The sequence below is a fragment of the Triticum dicoccoides genome, chromosome 2B (genome assembly GCF_002162155.2).
Source record: "Triticum dicoccoides isolate Atlit2015 ecotype Zavitan chromosome 2B, WEW_v2.0, whole genome shotgun sequence".
Classification (NCBI taxonomy): domain Eukaryota; kingdom Viridiplantae; phylum Streptophyta; class Magnoliopsida; order Poales; family Poaceae; genus Triticum; species Triticum dicoccoides.
In genome coordinates, this window is record NC_041383.1 from 240444212 (window position 1) to 240460786 (window position 16575).

The window sequence follows — 16575 nt, forward strand, 5'->3', positions numbered from 1 at the left end:
TAGAACCCGCGAAAACCATTTCACGGTCGCTAGAACCCTCTCGGGCTTCGCCCTCGATGCCTCTGACGACGATAAGACGAGGGAGAGAAGGGAGGAAGGCGTGGCGGTATTTAGGGCGAAATAAGGTGCTAAATGATAAATTTTGCAGGAGCGTATAATCATTAAAAAACACAGCAACAATCCGTGGTACTGGCCGCCAATGCCATTCAAATCCGGCAACAAAATGCCTGGGCGTGGCACGTGCTTAGCGTCTGACAGAGAAGGGGGCCGCGTATCCACCCCCGTTTGAATTTCGAAATCGGATCCGAAGCCGTTGCGTTGGGTCCACCACCCGCTGGAGGACGCCCCACGGTTCTCATTTCTTACCATTTTCTCTCGCACGCCTCCCCCTCTTCCGTTCCGCGCCGAGCTCTCCCTCCCTCCCCCTTCCCTCCTGCCCCTCATCCGCCGCCGCCGCCACCAGGCGCGTCTTCTTCCTCCACAGCCTCTCTTCTCCCGCACGCCCGCGCCCCATCCTCTCAGCCCACGTCGACGGGGGGCGCCGCCACGGCGAGGGCGCGGTGAGGTGAGACGGATTCAAAACCCTCGGCTCAGATTCCGAGGTTCGCCCGAATGGATGCCCGGATTTCTCAGATTTCCGGCTTTTGATGCCCAGATTTCTTGTTTTCTTGGGGTGTGCTTTGGGCCTTGGACCTTTTCTTGATCCGTTCTGGGAATTTCGTGTTTAGGGTTCTTCCGATGGGGAGCTCGGATATGGCGTCGCGGCCGCAGAGCGACAGCGTCAAGGTGGCAGTCAACGTCCGGCCGCTCATCACGCCGGAGCTCGTCCTCGGATGCACGGACTGCGTCACCGTCACGCCGGGCGAGCCGCAGGTATGCTTTTCTTGGTTGCCTCTGCTGGTCTTGGCAACAGGCGCCTCCCAGGATTACAAATTGAACTGACGGATGGGCGGGCACATGATAGATTCAGATCGACACGATATGTTCTGGCAGTTGATTCATTCATTTACCAATCTGTTTATCTGGTTTGTTGCCATCTGGGTGGTCCGTGAAATCATGTCTCTGTATTCTCGAGAAAATAATCATGGCATCTGTGAATTTTTGTTTCTTGGAGCATAATCTGGGCGGCCAGATCCACCAAGGGCTTGGATGCATATGGGAGATGAGCCGTGGGGCCCTGGTTCTATTGCTTAGGAGTTAGGACCATTGTCTTTGCTGATTTTGAGCACACTGTTAAAATGTGTTATATTTTCACCGTTGAATTTCTCTTCCAGAACATTGGAATCTATTGTGCCCATCGGAATGAATGCTGAACCAGTATAATTTATATGATAACCACTTTATCAGTAGATTTCTTTTTCTGAATGGCTTATAAGTCTATAAATAGATGTTTATGGTGCTTTTTTGTGCTATTGTAGGTTCAAATTGGCCCACACATCTTCACTTATGATCATGTCTACGGCAGCACGGGGTCTTCTTCCTCATTGATATTTGAGCAATGTGTGTATCCACTAGTCGACTCATTGTTCTGTGGATACAACACCACTGTGCTAGCTTATGGCCAGGTACTTATTTTGTATGTTGGAAGTAATTTCTACACGTGCAATTACGATTGGTCGCTTTATAGCATTGCTCCTAGCTGTTACTGTTGTTCACCTGGCAGCTAATTAACCTTTATTGACAGTTTTATTAGGAAGATGCTTTACTTGTTGCTGTTTTGTGAGGGTAACCGTGTTATCTTCAATATTTACTCTAGCATCACTATAAGGATATCCGTGCGTGATTAAAGGTAGACATCTATTCGATATTTGCGCTAGGGGTTTATCCATCACTTTGCACAGTGTGTAATTTTTAGACTATAGTACATTACTACATTGAGAGCCATAGTGTAGCAACTACGGATTCATCATGTCAACTTCTTTTTAGGAATGCCTTAATCATATGATTTTGTAGCCTTAACTTTTCCACATGATTTGTGAACGAGTGTCATGCTTAAAATGAGAAAATTACCACTTTGCTTCCAACAATCCAAACAACATTTATGCCTCGTTTAGTTATGGGATCCCTAAGCCTAATATCCAGATCTCAGCATAGAACATAGACAGTAGCAAGGTAACAACCAACAGTTATGTCTTGAGAGTATTATTTTTGTTCTTGGATGTTTATCTTCTAACTTGCCTTTTTCTCATACAACCTTTAGACTGGATCTGGGAAGACATATACGATGGGGACCAATTATTCTGGTGAATCTAACTGTGGAGGAATAATTCCACAAGTCATGGAGACGATATTCAAGAAAGCTGATGCAATGAAGGGTGATACAGAGTTCTTAATTAGGGTATCCTTCATTGAGGTATGCTAGCTGGTACTCACTATGTTCCATATTTCTTGAACTAAAACCACGACAAGAATTATGGACGGAGAGAGTACCACTTGTCTTTACTTCAATATAATTGCAATATATATTTTGCTTATTACCATTTGGTGTGTGTTGCTGTTCACATCAGATATTCAAGGAGGAAGTATTCGATTTGCTTGATGATCCTGGGTCTGTTGCAAAAGCAGCAGCGCCTGCTAGAGTGCCTATTCAGATTCGAGAAACTGCAAATGGAAGCATTACACTTGCTGGCGTGACGGAGGCTGAAGTCAAGTCAAAAGAAGAAATGGCCTTGCACTTGGCACGAGGATCTTTGTCACGCGCAACTGGAAGTACAAACATGAATAGCCAGTCAAGGTAAGTCGCATATACTTCGATGATGCAATGAGCAATTTTGTTTACATGAACACCAACTTTTCTGTTTAGACTCCTTTTTTCATCTGTTCTGGGTTCTAATACTACTAAAATGGTTAGATCATTCTGTTTATTTTACTGTTTGCTTTTGTGTTGCCATATGTGGTGTTTGTTGGATTGATTTTAAATTGGGACCATGAGCAGATGAGCTACTTGCATGATTTTTGAAAGTTTAAGTGTAGACATTCAAATATTTTAAGCAATTGCTTTGGACAGTGACATGCCCTAGAAAAACACAATGTTGACCAGTAATTTTGATTATAATGTATTTATAACTCGTATTTCAATGGACATTTTTTCTTTGCAGTCGCTCTCATGCTATTTTTACGATATCTATCGAACAAAAGAGGACCTCAAGTTCTGCATCTGAGAAGTCAACTAGTAATGAATATGATATTTTATCATCAAAATTTCATCTAGTTGACTTGGCTGGTTCTGAGAGGGCTAAACGAACAGGAGCTGATGGATTACGGCTTAAAGAAGGCAAGGACGGATCTTCTTGCATTTGTAGATGTTGGTTTAATTCAGTATATAACTGCTAAACTGATATTGAACATGTTCTTTGTATCTTCTGGCTATAGGGATACACATAAACAGAGGCCTTCTTGCTCTTGGCAATGTTATTAGCGCATTAGGTGATGAAAAGAAGCGGAAAGAAGGAGCATTTGTCCCATACCGGGACAGCAAATTAACTCGCCTGCTGCAGGTATGTATACCATTACTTGTATTTCTATATGACCTCTTATTTTAAGCTGGAAAACTGAAATGTAATATGTGGCTAATGGCTATTTGTTCTCTTGCAGGACTCTCTAGGAGGAAACAGTAAAACCGTTATGATTGGTAGGTTTAGAGTTTTGCACACTTATATCCTCGTATTGCCCTACTGGGAACAATACTAAAATCAAATTTCTTTGCCATTTATTTTTCTGCAGCTTGCATTAGTCCTGCTGATTCTAATGCAGAGGAAACCATAAATACACTCAAGTATGCCAATCGTGCACGGAATATTCAAAACAAAGCAGTGGTATGCTTGCTCTATCCTTAAAGAAACCTTTACATCTTTTATTTGGGTTGCCATCACTAGCTTATCCTTTTGTATCCTATGAATAGATCAACAGAGACCCAGTTACAGCAGAGATGCAAAAATTGAGGAGTCAATTAGAGCAGCTCCAGAGTGAACTTCTGTTTTCCCGCAGTGGGAGTGCAGCACTAGAAGAACTTCAGGTTGGTTTGGTGCATTGACCAATCAGATTAGTTCATTTTATCACTAATGTTCTTTTCTGCATCTTTCAGCTGCTGCAACAAAAAGTCTCTCTACTTGAGTTAAAAAATTCAGAACTGTACTGTGAGCTCAAGGAAAGGGAAATGTCTTGTGAACAGTTAGCACAGCGTGCAGTTGCTGCCCAGGTATTGATGATTTCTTTTGTTCTTGTGCTTGATCATGCATGTACGTTTCTTGATTCAGTGAAGCCATAATATACTTCTGTACATAGTGTTATTTATTAGTGCTTTATGAGTTCACCCTCCTTACGTAATGCAGCATGTGGGTGTATCTCTTATGTGATACTTGTATGTCTTCATGATATGCAATTACTTATATACTGCATACCTTTCTCTGTACCATCTATATAACGGAATGTAGCCTATGAGTAGCCCTGCCAATAATGTAGCACAATACATAACAAATATTTTATTTGTTGACAGCTGGAAAAGGATCAGCTCATGTTAAAGCTCGAATCAGCACGCAATGGAAAATCGTGGGATGATATTGAAAATGCCGGTAGTGAGCAGGTGTGTACAATGAAGTGTCTCTAATCAAATACCGTTTTGTGTGGACATTGTCATACCACCCTACTTGAACTGTTACATTATTATTATTTTCTGAGTAGGATGTGGACCTTATGAAGACCTATTTATCGAAGATTCAGCAGTTGGAGGCTGAAGTAACACGGCAGAAGTTCTCCACTGCCTGTAGAAATGGTTTGCATGATCGACTTGCACTGGACAAGGGCATGCTTCTAGATGATCTAGGTTCAGGTTGTGAAGTAGGAACGCTCGAAGTGTCAAGTAAGTTACTGAAACACGTTGATGCCATGCATTCGTGACACTTCCTCTAACAGGCACCCTTCTTTTTCAGGTGAAGTTGATGAAGAAGAAAAGGAAAGAGAACATTCATCCATACAGGAGAAACTGGATATGGAGCTGCAAGATCTAGATAAAAGACTTCAGCAAAAGGAGGTACTGTTTTTCTTTCTCTATGATTGTAGTTCTTTGTATATGAATTTACAACTTGTCTGGCTTGACCTTGGCATTTTGCTTACATGCACTGAATATTCTTCATTCCCCCATCCGTTGTAAACTCGTGTTCAAAGATAACCACATTTAACCTACGATTCTTATAGTTTTTACTGTTCTCTGGTATTATTTTTTTGTTCCACTGGAAGATTGTAATTATACCTCTTTTTAAATTTAAATTTCTGAAGGCGGAGATGAAACAATTTGCGAAGAGTGATACCTCTGTTCTCAAGCAACATTATGAGACGAAGTTACATGAGATGGAACAAGAAAAGAAGGCTTTTCAGGTTTCACCTGGCTTAAATTTGCTGATTCCTTTTTTTCCCCTGAAACAGTAGTAATCTTAATTGTGTTTACAGAAAGAAATTGAGGATCTCCGTCATGCACTAGCAAAAATATCTTCCTCAACTGATGAGTGCTCACACAAAATGAAAGAGAACTATCTTCAGAAGATGAACATGCTTGAAACTCAGGTTTGTACATACATGAATTAATCTTTTCTCTTTCTCAGATACTAACTGGCCACCATTATGGCAGGTCTCTCAGCTCAAGAAAAAGCAGGATGCTCACCAACAGTTGCTACGACAGAAACAAAAAAGTGATGATGCAGCTATGCGTTTACAAGGAGAAATTCAACGCATCAAATCTCAGAAGGTTTTCCTTTCCTTCCAAATGTTCCCAAATTTAATGTCGTTTACTCGTTTTATCATCTGACATATGTTCTGTTAAATGTTATCTTAGGTTCAACTTCAACAAAAGATCAAACAAGAATCCGAGCAATTTAGATCTTGGAAAGCGGCTCGTGAAAAGGAAGTGCTTCAGGTTACTGTTTTGACTGTTTGTAGTTCATTTCTTCTGTAAGCTTGCAATCTTTTAAAGGACTTGTGATGAGAATGGTGTATTTATATTACCAGCTGAAGAAGGAAGGGAGACGGAATGAATATGAGATGCATAAACTCCTAGCTTTAAATCAGAAGCAGAAAATGGTTAGTTTTCTAACAAAAAATCGTTGTTGTTGCTTCCAAATAACTTGGTAGTTATGCCAGCCTCCTCCATGTAGGTTTTACAGCGAAAAACTGAAGAAGCTACGATGGCCACGAAAAGACTGAAAGATTTGCTCGAAGCAAAGAAGTCCACCCGTGATGCACATGGTAAGAAGCTACAGAGAGTGACTTCTTTTCTGCTGCTACTGAGATATTTATGTGCTCATATGTCCCAACTGATGGATTGCTGCCTTTTGGTTTTGGTTTGTAAACTTGAAGGAACAGGCGCATCAGGGATTCAGGTGCTCTTACAAAAACCTGACAATATTTCGGTGAATACAATAGGCTTTTGTACTTTAATGTTGTACTATGTCTGAAATATTCTTTTAACATGTCACTAGGCCTTGATGCGAACGATTGACGATGAACTTGAAGTAACTGTAAGGGCGTATGAATTACGTTCACACTATGACCGACAAATACAAGAGTAAGTCTCAGGTTCCTTCTGTTGCTATTATAAGCTTTTGTTGCTAGTACTTTCTGGCCTGGTAGTGTTTATCATGCATATGTGCTTTGTATCGAACAATTTTGATGATGGACAAAAAGGTGAACACGGTTTTAGTCATCGGAAATGAAACAGGCCATGTGAAAATAATTCCTTTCCATACCAAATTGACCATACCACTGGAGAGATCGATGCCGAGCGTGTAGAGTAGGGTCAGCTAAAATCTGCAAGGCTTGCAAATATATAGGCTTATATCCTTCTTGTTTCAAAGGCACATAAGTATTGGGATTTTTCCAACGCATAATTTATCTGAAGGGAAATCATGGACTTTCACAGTTCAGTAAAGTTAGCTCTGATCTGTTTATTTATTTAAAACCGAAAACTGTTGTAACTTGTAACTGTGAAATTCTACATGCGCTGGTTGAGTGTTGTCTTGTGCATTAAAATCATAAACTTTTCTTTAAAACAGGAGAGCAACAATATCTAAGGAAATAGCAAAGCTGAAGGAGTGTCCTGAGGCTATGTCTCCTAGCGCTAGGAGTTCCAGAATATCAGCACTGGAAAACATGCTGTCATCATCATCTAGTGCTATGGTATCAATGGCTTCTCAACTGTCTGAAGCGGAGGAGCGGGAGCGTGTGTTCAGTGGTAGAGGCAGATGGAACCATGTAAGGTCCCTGCCTGATGCAAAGAACACAATGAATTACCTTTTTCAGTTAGCATCATCTTCAAGGTATGTTGTACTTGTCATTTAGTTTCCAATGATGTTCATATCTCTTATGTTGTGTAATCAGTACTACCTGTTTTTCATGATTGAAGTTTTCTAAAAGAAATTAAATGGACAATCCCTGGTTTTTCCTAAATATGTTCTAATTTTCTGTATGTCGCTTCAAGGTGCCAATTACATGATAAGGAGGTGATGTGTATAGAGAAGGATCTCATCATTGGAGAACTGAAAGAAAAGGTGGTTGCGCTTAATGGCAGAACTAGACAGTTAGAAGCACAAGTTAATGATCTACATAACCAAAATATGCAGGTAAATACTCTATAATTGTGCACTTTTATTATCACTGAAATTTTGATGATGCATTTCATTAAGCAGATACCATTGCAGTTATCACTCGCACACTGATACTTTCTTCTAATTGACAGCTCTTCGCTGCAATGAACAATGCGAAGAAATCTGGTAGGGCCTCAAGGCGTGATACTACTATTGATCCAGAAGATGGTCAAATTTATGCTTTGCGGAAGGTATCTAGCTACCTTCCTGTTTTCAGTTTCATCTAGATTACATCTGGTGACATTCATAGGCAGTTTTTTCTCATGTTGCCCATCCTGAATGTAGAGTGCTCGAGGTTCCCAATTCAAGCATGGTAAGAACAGCTTCTACTGGTCGGATGACATGGACATATCAGATGCTGAGGAGTCGGGAGAATTAGAAGATATGAGTGATGATGGATCTGATACAGATTGGGTAGAGTCATCCAGGAAAATCAATAATACACGGCGGCGAACATCTAACCCGAGTAGAAACAATTCACTTACAGATGTGAAGTCAGAGATGCCTAGTCAGGAAATTCCCACCATCCAGAAAGAGCATGCTTCTTCACAGTGCTGCTCGTGTTCATCAAAATCGTTGTGCAAGCTCACCAGATATTGTGAGTGCAGAGCTCTAGGCTCACAATGTGGTACTGGTTGCGGGTGTAATGCTTCCAAGTGTTCCAATAGGGTGCGCGTCGTCAAGGAAGAAATAGACGACGAACCACCATCCGAGAAGGAAGGTAGCGAGTTTGGTAATGTTTCTTCTTCAGAGAATGATGCCAAAATGAAGGAAGAAGTGAAGCAAGGAATCATGCTTCTCGAGAATGCTGTGGCTGAGAAGGAAACTCAGCAGCCAAAATCAAGAAAGCCATTGGCGGACATTGGAAATACCGATGTAAGTACACTACTGCTATTTCAAGGGAATACGGAACTGTCGCTCGCGACCAATCTAGTTTTCGCTGTCATGGATATTTCTGTACTGTCACTGCCTCATTTTGCGTGCATAACTTTCAGGGGAAACAAGGCGGGGCAAAACCGAAGCAGCAGAGGAAGAACTGGCGCAAGTCGGCAACAATCCAGCTCGTCCCTACGGAGCCTCCTCCACCAGCCTCAGCCTCTGCACCGGATAACGCTGAAGCCGCTCCGCAGAACAGAGCCGACATTCCCCTGAGGCTGCCGAGGGCAATGTCCTCTGCGTCCGCTGCGGAGAGCAACCCTCTTACGGACCGCAATGCCAGCAAGGCAGGCGAGACTGTGAGCAGCAACAAGGAGAACGGCAGCGTTGCGACGAGGGCACCGGCTCCGGCTCCGGCTCGGTCGAGAAAGAATGCTGCCATGGAGAAGGAGAACCACCTGGGATGATGATCATCAGCCTGCTAGTGATGAGCATGTTGGAAGAGATTGCAGAAGAGGACGAGGTTAAACTGTTATAACCGACGAACGCCGAGATCCCCCGTGGAGATGATCGGTCGGATCCTTTTGCCGAGCCAAGAATTGTGTTTTCTGTGGCATCCGACCGCGGAGTAGCATTTCTGTTTTCTGTAGCCGGTTCTGCCGGGGCATGGCAGTTTAAGTTAAAACTGGGTCTCTCCAGACTGGATAGGTTTAGATGTGTGTGTTGTGTGAAGCCAGTTTTGCTGGCTGGTTCGTGTACTGCGGTGGGAGGTTACTTGACAGATGACAGTTTCTCTGCTGTTGAGATATGCCTGTGTCTGTGTTTGCGTTGGTCGCGGTACACTTGATTGTTAGACCCATCCCTGGCAGAGTAGATGGACGGATGGGAATCTTACAAAGCCATTCATTCATTCATTCCCATGCATGTTCTTTCTCGCCTGTCTGTCTGTTTGATGCTGAACCTGAAGCAGCAAGTTGAAGTGTAGTGTAGCGAGCAGTCAAAATCATGGGTCAGATTGAATGACAGGATTATACCATTTGAGGCCGTTAGGTTTGACTTGCCATATGGCATTGCCTGAATTTAGTTAGACTCGGCCTCCTGGACAAGGCATTGAATTCAAGCTCAGCAGTTTTTCCGGCACGTTGGAGCCCCTCTTGAATCTAATTCCAACCCAACCCAACCCAACCAAAACAAATCGTCTTGAATCCGCTGACCAGTTTCTGGTGGCTGCAGTGCAGGGAGAATCCGAATCCCATTCTTTGTCGGGCCCGTGCGTCCTTGGCTAATCACCTCGGCCTGCCAGTCCACACACATCCTTGTCGCGCCGTACGACGCGATTAGCAGCTGCTCTACCCCCGGTTCCAATGTGAATACGGCGACGCACGTGAGGGCGGGCGTCGCTTTCGTGTCGCCACCAAGTGTTTGATTAATCAATCATATTGCGCCTGATTAGATTAGATTAATCGGGTTGGATTAGAGTGCCACGCCGCTGCCGGAGCTCGAGACTGACACAGCTACAGACCTATAACGGCTACTTAGACCACGACATAAGCTATTACTGCTACTAGTAATTAATCGGTGGTTAGTCTCAAAGGAAAGGGGCAGGACGTTCAGTAGCCGTTATGAAATTCTATGAACCAAAACGTCTGGGCTTTGTCTGACGGGGAATGTGGAGACGGAAGCGGTCCATGCGCTTGCCTCACCTGTGGCCGTAGCCGCCCTGTAGGTCAGTAGGTGCACGGGAGGAGGCGGTGCCGTGCCGGATGCTACGTTGCCGGGACGTACAAGTTTTTATCTTGGCACCCGATTCTGTAGTATATCCATGTACTACTATCAATCTATCTCGTGGAAAGAAAGACGGGACAATTTTCTAGCACAAAAGCGTCCAGGCAGGGAGAGCGGTGGGGAGCACAGCACACACTCCTTGACCCGGACGGCTCCTCCTCCTCCTCCATTATTGGTGAGAGACACCAAAATTTCAAAAGGCGGGAACAAAAGGGGGCTCATCTCATCATTGTCGCCATTTGCAGGGCTCTGGATTGGCTGTGCCCTCCTACTCACGGGCACAAGGCAAGGGAGCCTCAAGCTAAACTCTTTTATTAACCCACACATACTAGCATCTTCGCTGGCGTGAGGGGTTATTTTCTTGTTTAAAGCTTAGCATGCGTTCGTTGCGATCTGCATCGCTCGTAGCGATAAGCGCTACTATTCCTACCATTGAGTGAGTAATTTATTACACGTAATTGGCAACGGTTTTGCGTATCCGGATGGGTAAATGGGGAGCATCAGGTCGTTTAACAAAGGCCTTTTTACAGTGTTTAACACAGGCTTTTATATCCACAAGGAATCACAAGCCCGAGATCCCGCGCCAGGAACATAATTTACTGCACTCCGTGTCACGGATCGGGGAGTCAAGCAGTTACGATCTTCTCGTTTAAGACCTGCGTTTGGTTTGGAGTAGATATCCTAGTAAAACTAACGGGTTGAGTTACACAATGGCATTACACAATATCTCAATAGTATCTCAGGGTAACTGAAAACGTTTGTTAACAACAATCTCTACCACCGGGAGTTGAAAGTTTTATCGTCCAAAGATCTATATTAATCACAAATTTTCACCATGTTTTTTTTATGAAGGGTGGATTTTATTTGCTTAAAGCGAACCATCAAAAAGATATATAACACAATTAGTACACACCCGATCTCTACATAGTTATGATGCATGCAACCAACACCAGCTCATACACACACGAAAACACGCCAGCTACTAGGAGAGTCATATAAGACCAAAAACTATGCGTAGGACCAATTCACAATGTGAATCAATGTTAGCAAAATTCCTTGAACATAGCCAACTTGGTGTGTACTTTCACGTCATTTCGGCACTACGGTGAGTTAAGATGATTTTGTTCGTATAATGTGATCTTGCTTATTATATACTCCCTCCGTTCCATAACGTAAGACGTCTTACATTATGGGACGTATGGAGTATGTTGTTTGTTAAACATCTTTTTACTTTCATTGCAATATTTTCATGGACTGTTTATAAATATGTAAGCATCACACAATTGCGAACACACCTTTAGGTAACATAATGGTATCGACCCTAGTATTATAAATCTTGTGTGTAAAGTTTCTTTGTTGGATTTTGTATTCTTAATAACCCTTTCTAGCGCATTAATACACTCTACACCTTCGTGGTTGTATTGTACTTCAAGTAGAAGAAGATCTCATTCATCTAAGATCTGCCAAGTTAAAAGGGTACGGCATCCCTCGTGCAACTGTAAAAGCGATAAGTGTGATCCATATCACATGTTAGAAAATACTAATTTTTAACATTTTTTTCAAGCAACATATAAAATTCTACTTTTTCATTAAGTCAAAGAGAACTGACCAACTTGCAAAGAAAGTCGCCCAGTCGAGATGACGACTCTATCATGCAAGCGATAAAAGATGACACCCTACAACACGATGGCAGTTCCCGAACCCCCGCTCCGGCTTCCGAATCTCCGTGACGAATAGCCATGAGGCGACACACTACTCGACTCTACCAATGATGTGGGATAGCCGACACCCCAACAACATAACAACGATTTTCAAAACCATCACTCCAACTTCCGCACCAACCCGAAGAACACACCCTAGGTGAGCCCAAGGCTCTGCTGCCCAGGCGAGTAAAGTCGGCACCATTCATCAACATAAAGATGATTTTTGGAGCTGCCACTCCGACTGGCACATTGGTCATGGGACCGTGCACGATGCACCTACCTAGGCGTTGGTGAAGCCATAAGGCAACATAAGCCATTGCCCAATGGTGAAAAGACCGAGCCTCCAAGGCAACACCCCTAGCGGGAAGCGACGAGTATGCCACTAACATTGCCCCGACCGAAGCCGAAAACTTTAGTTTTCACCCGGATAAACCGAGACTCAATGACAAAAGCGGTGAAGGGGCACCAGGATAACACCTCCATCGTGTGTGTGTGTGGGTGGGGGGGGGGGGCTCTTATCACCTACATCGACCTAGGTGTGCTAGCCTTTCACGAGAGCTCACCACGTCCATCATCGTGACAACCTACCCAAAGAACCGTCACCACCCGAGCCGCAACAACGTCATATGACGCATCTCGCCGCCAATGTCATCCAACACCCGCACCCAACAAGCAAACCAAGCATCACGCGACACTTTGGGCATGTTTGGGTTGCAGCCTAAGGCTGCCATGCCTAAGCTTAGTCATGCCACAATATCTGAGGCATATGTTTGGTTCATTGTCATACTTGTGGCTTGCCACACTTTTCTAGCTACATGGTCCACATGTTATAGACTCATTTTTGTTGCCAAATCTTACCACACTTGTGGTGGCCATTTTGTTAGCCACACCTTTTGTGGCACCCACACTTTGCCTAAGCTTAATTGTGGCATGAACCAAACAAAGCCCTTTGCGCGCCGGTATGAACATGCGACACCCTGGATGCCAGATCGGCGCAAGGATGAATGGTCAGACAACTCCAAGCCCCACCAAAATATGGCCATGTTTGAAAAAGAAGAAGACAAGTTCATATACACCAAGGTCCCAAAAATTTTCCCTCAAAAAAAAAGGTCCCAAAAATTGGCTTTACGTGACATGGAAATCACCAGCACTTCATATCCACACATACGTAGTCGTAGAGCACAGCATTTCCTATGTTATCAACGACCCTGTGCAAAAGGAGCACCGGATGCCATGCCTAATTAAAGATCGAGCCACAGCCCTACCTTTTGCCTCTGGTTCCCTCGACTCCTCGAGCCATTCCTCCCCATTTCATTAGCACCCAATCAAAGTATTTATTTTTCTAAACCACCGTCACCATCGCCATCACTGCTCATTCCTAGTGCTGCCCACTGTACGGTACGGCTGGCAGCGCAAGATAAGTTCAAATAAACCACGCTGCTTTGCTGCGCCTCTTGTCCTCTTGCTCATTCCTCCCTCACTCACTCCCTGCCCCAGCTGCTGCTCTCGCCTCTCGCACAGTCACGGCACAGCGCACGCTCCCCGGCCTATCCGCCCGCCGCTTGCCGCCGACCGCCTCCAGTCCCCCAATCCCCTTTCTCCGCGGTGGATTTGTTGCAGCAGCGGCCAGCGGTAGATCTATCCACATCGGCCCCGTCCCTGTCCTCTTTCTCCCCCCTCCCGTGCCCAGCCACTCCCGCCCCATCTTTCTTCCTCCCAGCGAAATCCTTAGCGGCCAAGGCTTCCGTTCCGAGCTCCAGCAGCAGTTTTAAACGCGCCCGCAGAAAGCGGGGGACGAGTCGCACTGCTCGCTGGTCGCACTGCTTGGTCGTGGCTCTCGGCTCCATAAAGCGGCAAAAGGCTCCAGGGGCCGGCCGGCCGTAGGTTCGGCGAGAATCTGCAGGTATCCGATGCATCCTCGCTTCCTTTCTCGTCCTCGGCGCTTTTACTTTTGGCCTCCGCGCTCTGTTTCTTGGGAAAATAGATTTCTTTCGGGGGACAGGGGCGCGGGCGGGTTTCTTGCGGGATTTCGGCCCGTTTTTCCGTTACGAAACAAGAATAAAATCGCTCATCGGCATTGCGTGACTTCCTTGTGCGTTTTTGTTGCTTCCTTTTATCTCCCAGTCTAGAAAGAAAACTCATGCATATCCATCGTTCATCTGGCCGTCCGCTTACAGATTAAAGGCCGCATCTGTGGTGGAAATTTTGTTTTCAGGTCAGGTGATGCCCGCGGCTGAGGATTGATTTGTCCATGGATGCGCGTGCGGCGATGAGCAAGCCCCTACGCTCGGTGCGCGTGGCGCCGCCGCCCCTGGCTGCTCGCGCCGCCGTTCTGCTGCTGCTGCTGCTGCTCTCGGCGCTGCCGCTCTCGCTGACCTACACTTACGAGCAAGACGGTATAAAATACTACTCCAGAATCCTTCTTGGTCCAGTAGTTGGTCATCCAGGGGTTCCAGATTATTATTTTTTGTTCTCCTGACCGTGCTGTCTTGTACTGCGTAGATTATATTTATGATGATGCGTGGGATAATGCAAATATTATTACTGTATTATTCTTATGATCTTATGTAGTACTAGTACCTTATGCTGTGTTCTTTTATTTATTTGTTTTTAATAGTGTTCGCGATAAATGGCCTGTACACGGCGCTTGGATCCCCGTCTTTGCCTGGTTGGGTTACCAATGGCGGCGACCCCTGCGTCGAAAACTGGCAGGGCGTTGGATGTGCGGCATCGAATATCACCGCCATGTATGTGATTAGTGGTGCCGTGTTGTTGCTTGATTTTCTCTGTGGCTGAGCTCTTTATTTGGTTATCTGAACGATGTTTTTTTCTTTTTCTTGGGTAGAACTCTCAATGGTATAAGTTTGGGTGGACAGCTGGGTAATACACTGGCGAATTTCACATCGATAATCACCTTGTAAGTTGATCGCGTGTGGAGTTTGGGTTGCGCTTTATTTGGTCCTAAATTGACACTATGCTACTGAGTCGTTGTATAACACTTCTTGGTTTATGCAGAGAACTTAGCAACAACAATATTGGTGGAACCATACCTGATAATCTACCGGTCACAATTCAGCGCTTGTATGTCCATTCGAGCATTCTGTTGCTCTTCTGCTCCACTTGCGTAGCTGTTTCTTTACTAATCCTTCTCCTGTCAATCATAGTTTCCTCTCAGGAAACCAGCTAAGTGGGAGCCTTCCAAGTACATTGTCGACGCTTACACTTTTGACAGACATGTAAGTATACTATTACCAATGCATGACCACCAGCTCTCAGAAAGTTAAAACTTCCCGGTTAATTTCTCAAACTGTCCCTCTTTGTCTTCTTTTGCTTTGTAGGTCCCTCAGCAGCAATCGTTTGTCTGGGGACATACCAGATGTATTTTCAGCACTCACTGGACTTATAAATTTGTAAGAGCGCGTTGACTTCTCTAATGGTTCACATGCTAGCATTAGTTGTTGTTCGATGTTTCATAACAATGACAATCATCAATCAACCTTCTTTATCAGAGATTTTTCTTCCAACAACTTGACTGGCCCATTACCGCCTTCGATGGGAAACTTAAAAGCATTGACTACCCTGTGAGTATCTATGCCTAGTTCATTGATAAAAAGCGCTAGTATCAAACTACTTAAGAAAATCTGCTATCGGCGCAGGCATATTCAAGACAATCAAATATCTGGGACCCTGAATGTCCTGCAAGATCTCCCTCTCAAAGATTTGTATGACAACTCATTTTTTTTATTTTGGAACGTTCCAAAAGAATGAAATAATTGCTATTTCATTCTTTTGTAGATTACTCCCTCTCTCTGATAACTCTTTTGCATTCGACAGGAATATACAGAATAATCTTTTCTCTGGTCCTGTGCCTCCGAAGTTATTCAATGTCCCAAACTTTCAGTAAGACACTCCTCCTTTATCGAGATATTTTTCTTGATTATTTGTGTTTGTATGCCTCTAGTTGGAACATTAGAGACATGTTTAAAGACAAGCCTTTCTATCCTTTTCTCTTCTTCTAGGATGTCCTTCTATCCTTTATTCGTACTAACAATTTAACAACTTCATGAGTAACTTGTGTTTATGCTGACAAAATTTGCTCTCCTACGCAGGAGGGATGGCAACCCATTTAATACTAGCATAGCTCCATCTCCACTGCCAGCTGCACCAGCACCATCTCCATCACTATCACCTTCAATAGGACATGTCCCCTCAAAAGAACCTACAAAGTCGCCTGATGTGCCAAATGGAAATTCTCCAGCATCAGGAAACCATACTATTTGGACAGTCAAATTTGTTGGATACATTCTTGTTGGGCTGGTATCAGCAGTGGTTATTGTGTTAATGGTAATGTTTTGTGTATCCAAGCACAAAGATAGGAAGTCAAAGAAGGAAATTAGGAAGTCAAAGAAAGATGTGTATCCAAAAAACAAGATAGGAAGGGAGCCTCAGAGGCTTGGAGAGGCTAAAATCAAGGAAGTCCCGGAAATGAAGGAACATTTGGTAAAACCTATGAATACTGTAGAGAAAGGTCCTAATTCTGCTCTCTTATCAAGCAAAAGAATTCTTGTAAATGTCTT

The 16575-nt window shown here is 44.1% G+C and overlaps 2 protein-coding genes across 6 annotated transcripts in view; both read left to right on the top strand.

Annotated features, from left to right (window-relative positions):
- Nucleotides 1-371: 371 nt before the first annotated feature.
- Nucleotides 372-9424, top strand: LOC119363300 (kinesin-like protein KIN-4C). 4 transcript variants are annotated; one of them, XM_037628621.1, is made up of 27 exons: nt 372-602; nt 729-873; nt 1419-1565; nt 2201-2353; nt 2508-2734; nt 3099-3274; nt 3373-3497; nt 3595-3631; nt 3724-3815; nt 3902-4015; nt 4085-4198; nt 4496-4582; nt 4681-4858; nt 4929-5029; nt 5275-5373; nt 5446-5559; nt 5624-5740; nt 5828-5908; nt 6001-6072; nt 6147-6237; nt 6349-6371; nt 6471-6556; nt 7044-7307; nt 7469-7610; nt 7727-7825; nt 7920-8510; nt 8630-9424. In XM_037628621.1, the coding sequence occupies exons 2-27, from the start codon at nt 739-741 to the stop codon at nt 8975-8977; spliced, it is 3813 nt and encodes a 1270-aa protein (XP_037484518.1). In that variant the 5' UTR covers nt 372-602; nt 729-738; the 3' UTR covers nt 8978-9424. The 4 variants fall into 4 exon arrangements, with proteins under 4 accessions (XP_037484518.1, XP_037484520.1, XP_037484519.1 ...); XM_037628623.1 differs by having other exon boundaries at nt 6355-6371; XM_037628622.1 differs by having other exon boundaries at nt 372-565.
- A 4032-nt stretch (nt 9425-13456) lies between these two features.
- LOC119363301 (protein STRUBBELIG-RECEPTOR FAMILY 3-like) overlaps nt 13457-16575 on the top strand; it is a 6468-nt gene continuing 3349 nt past the window's right edge. For both annotated transcript variants that reach the window (XM_037628625.1, XM_037628626.1), the window contains exons 1-11: nt 13457-13901; nt 14214-14394; nt 14616-14745; nt 14844-14915; nt 15014-15079; nt 15163-15234; nt 15337-15408; nt 15508-15579; nt 15655-15720; nt 15833-15898; nt 16108-16526. In XM_037628625.1, the coding sequence (XP_037484522.1) occupies nt 14250-14394; nt 14616-14745; nt 14844-14915; nt 15014-15079; nt 15163-15234; nt 15337-15408; nt 15508-15579; nt 15655-15720; nt 15833-15898; nt 16108-16526 (1180 nt within the window). In that variant the 5' untranslated portion in view covers nt 13457-13901; nt 14214-14249. The remainder of the gene's footprint in view (nt 13902-14213; nt 14395-14615; nt 14746-14843; nt 14916-15013; nt 15080-15162; nt 15235-15336; nt 15409-15507; nt 15580-15654; nt 15721-15832; nt 15899-16107; nt 16527-16575) is intronic.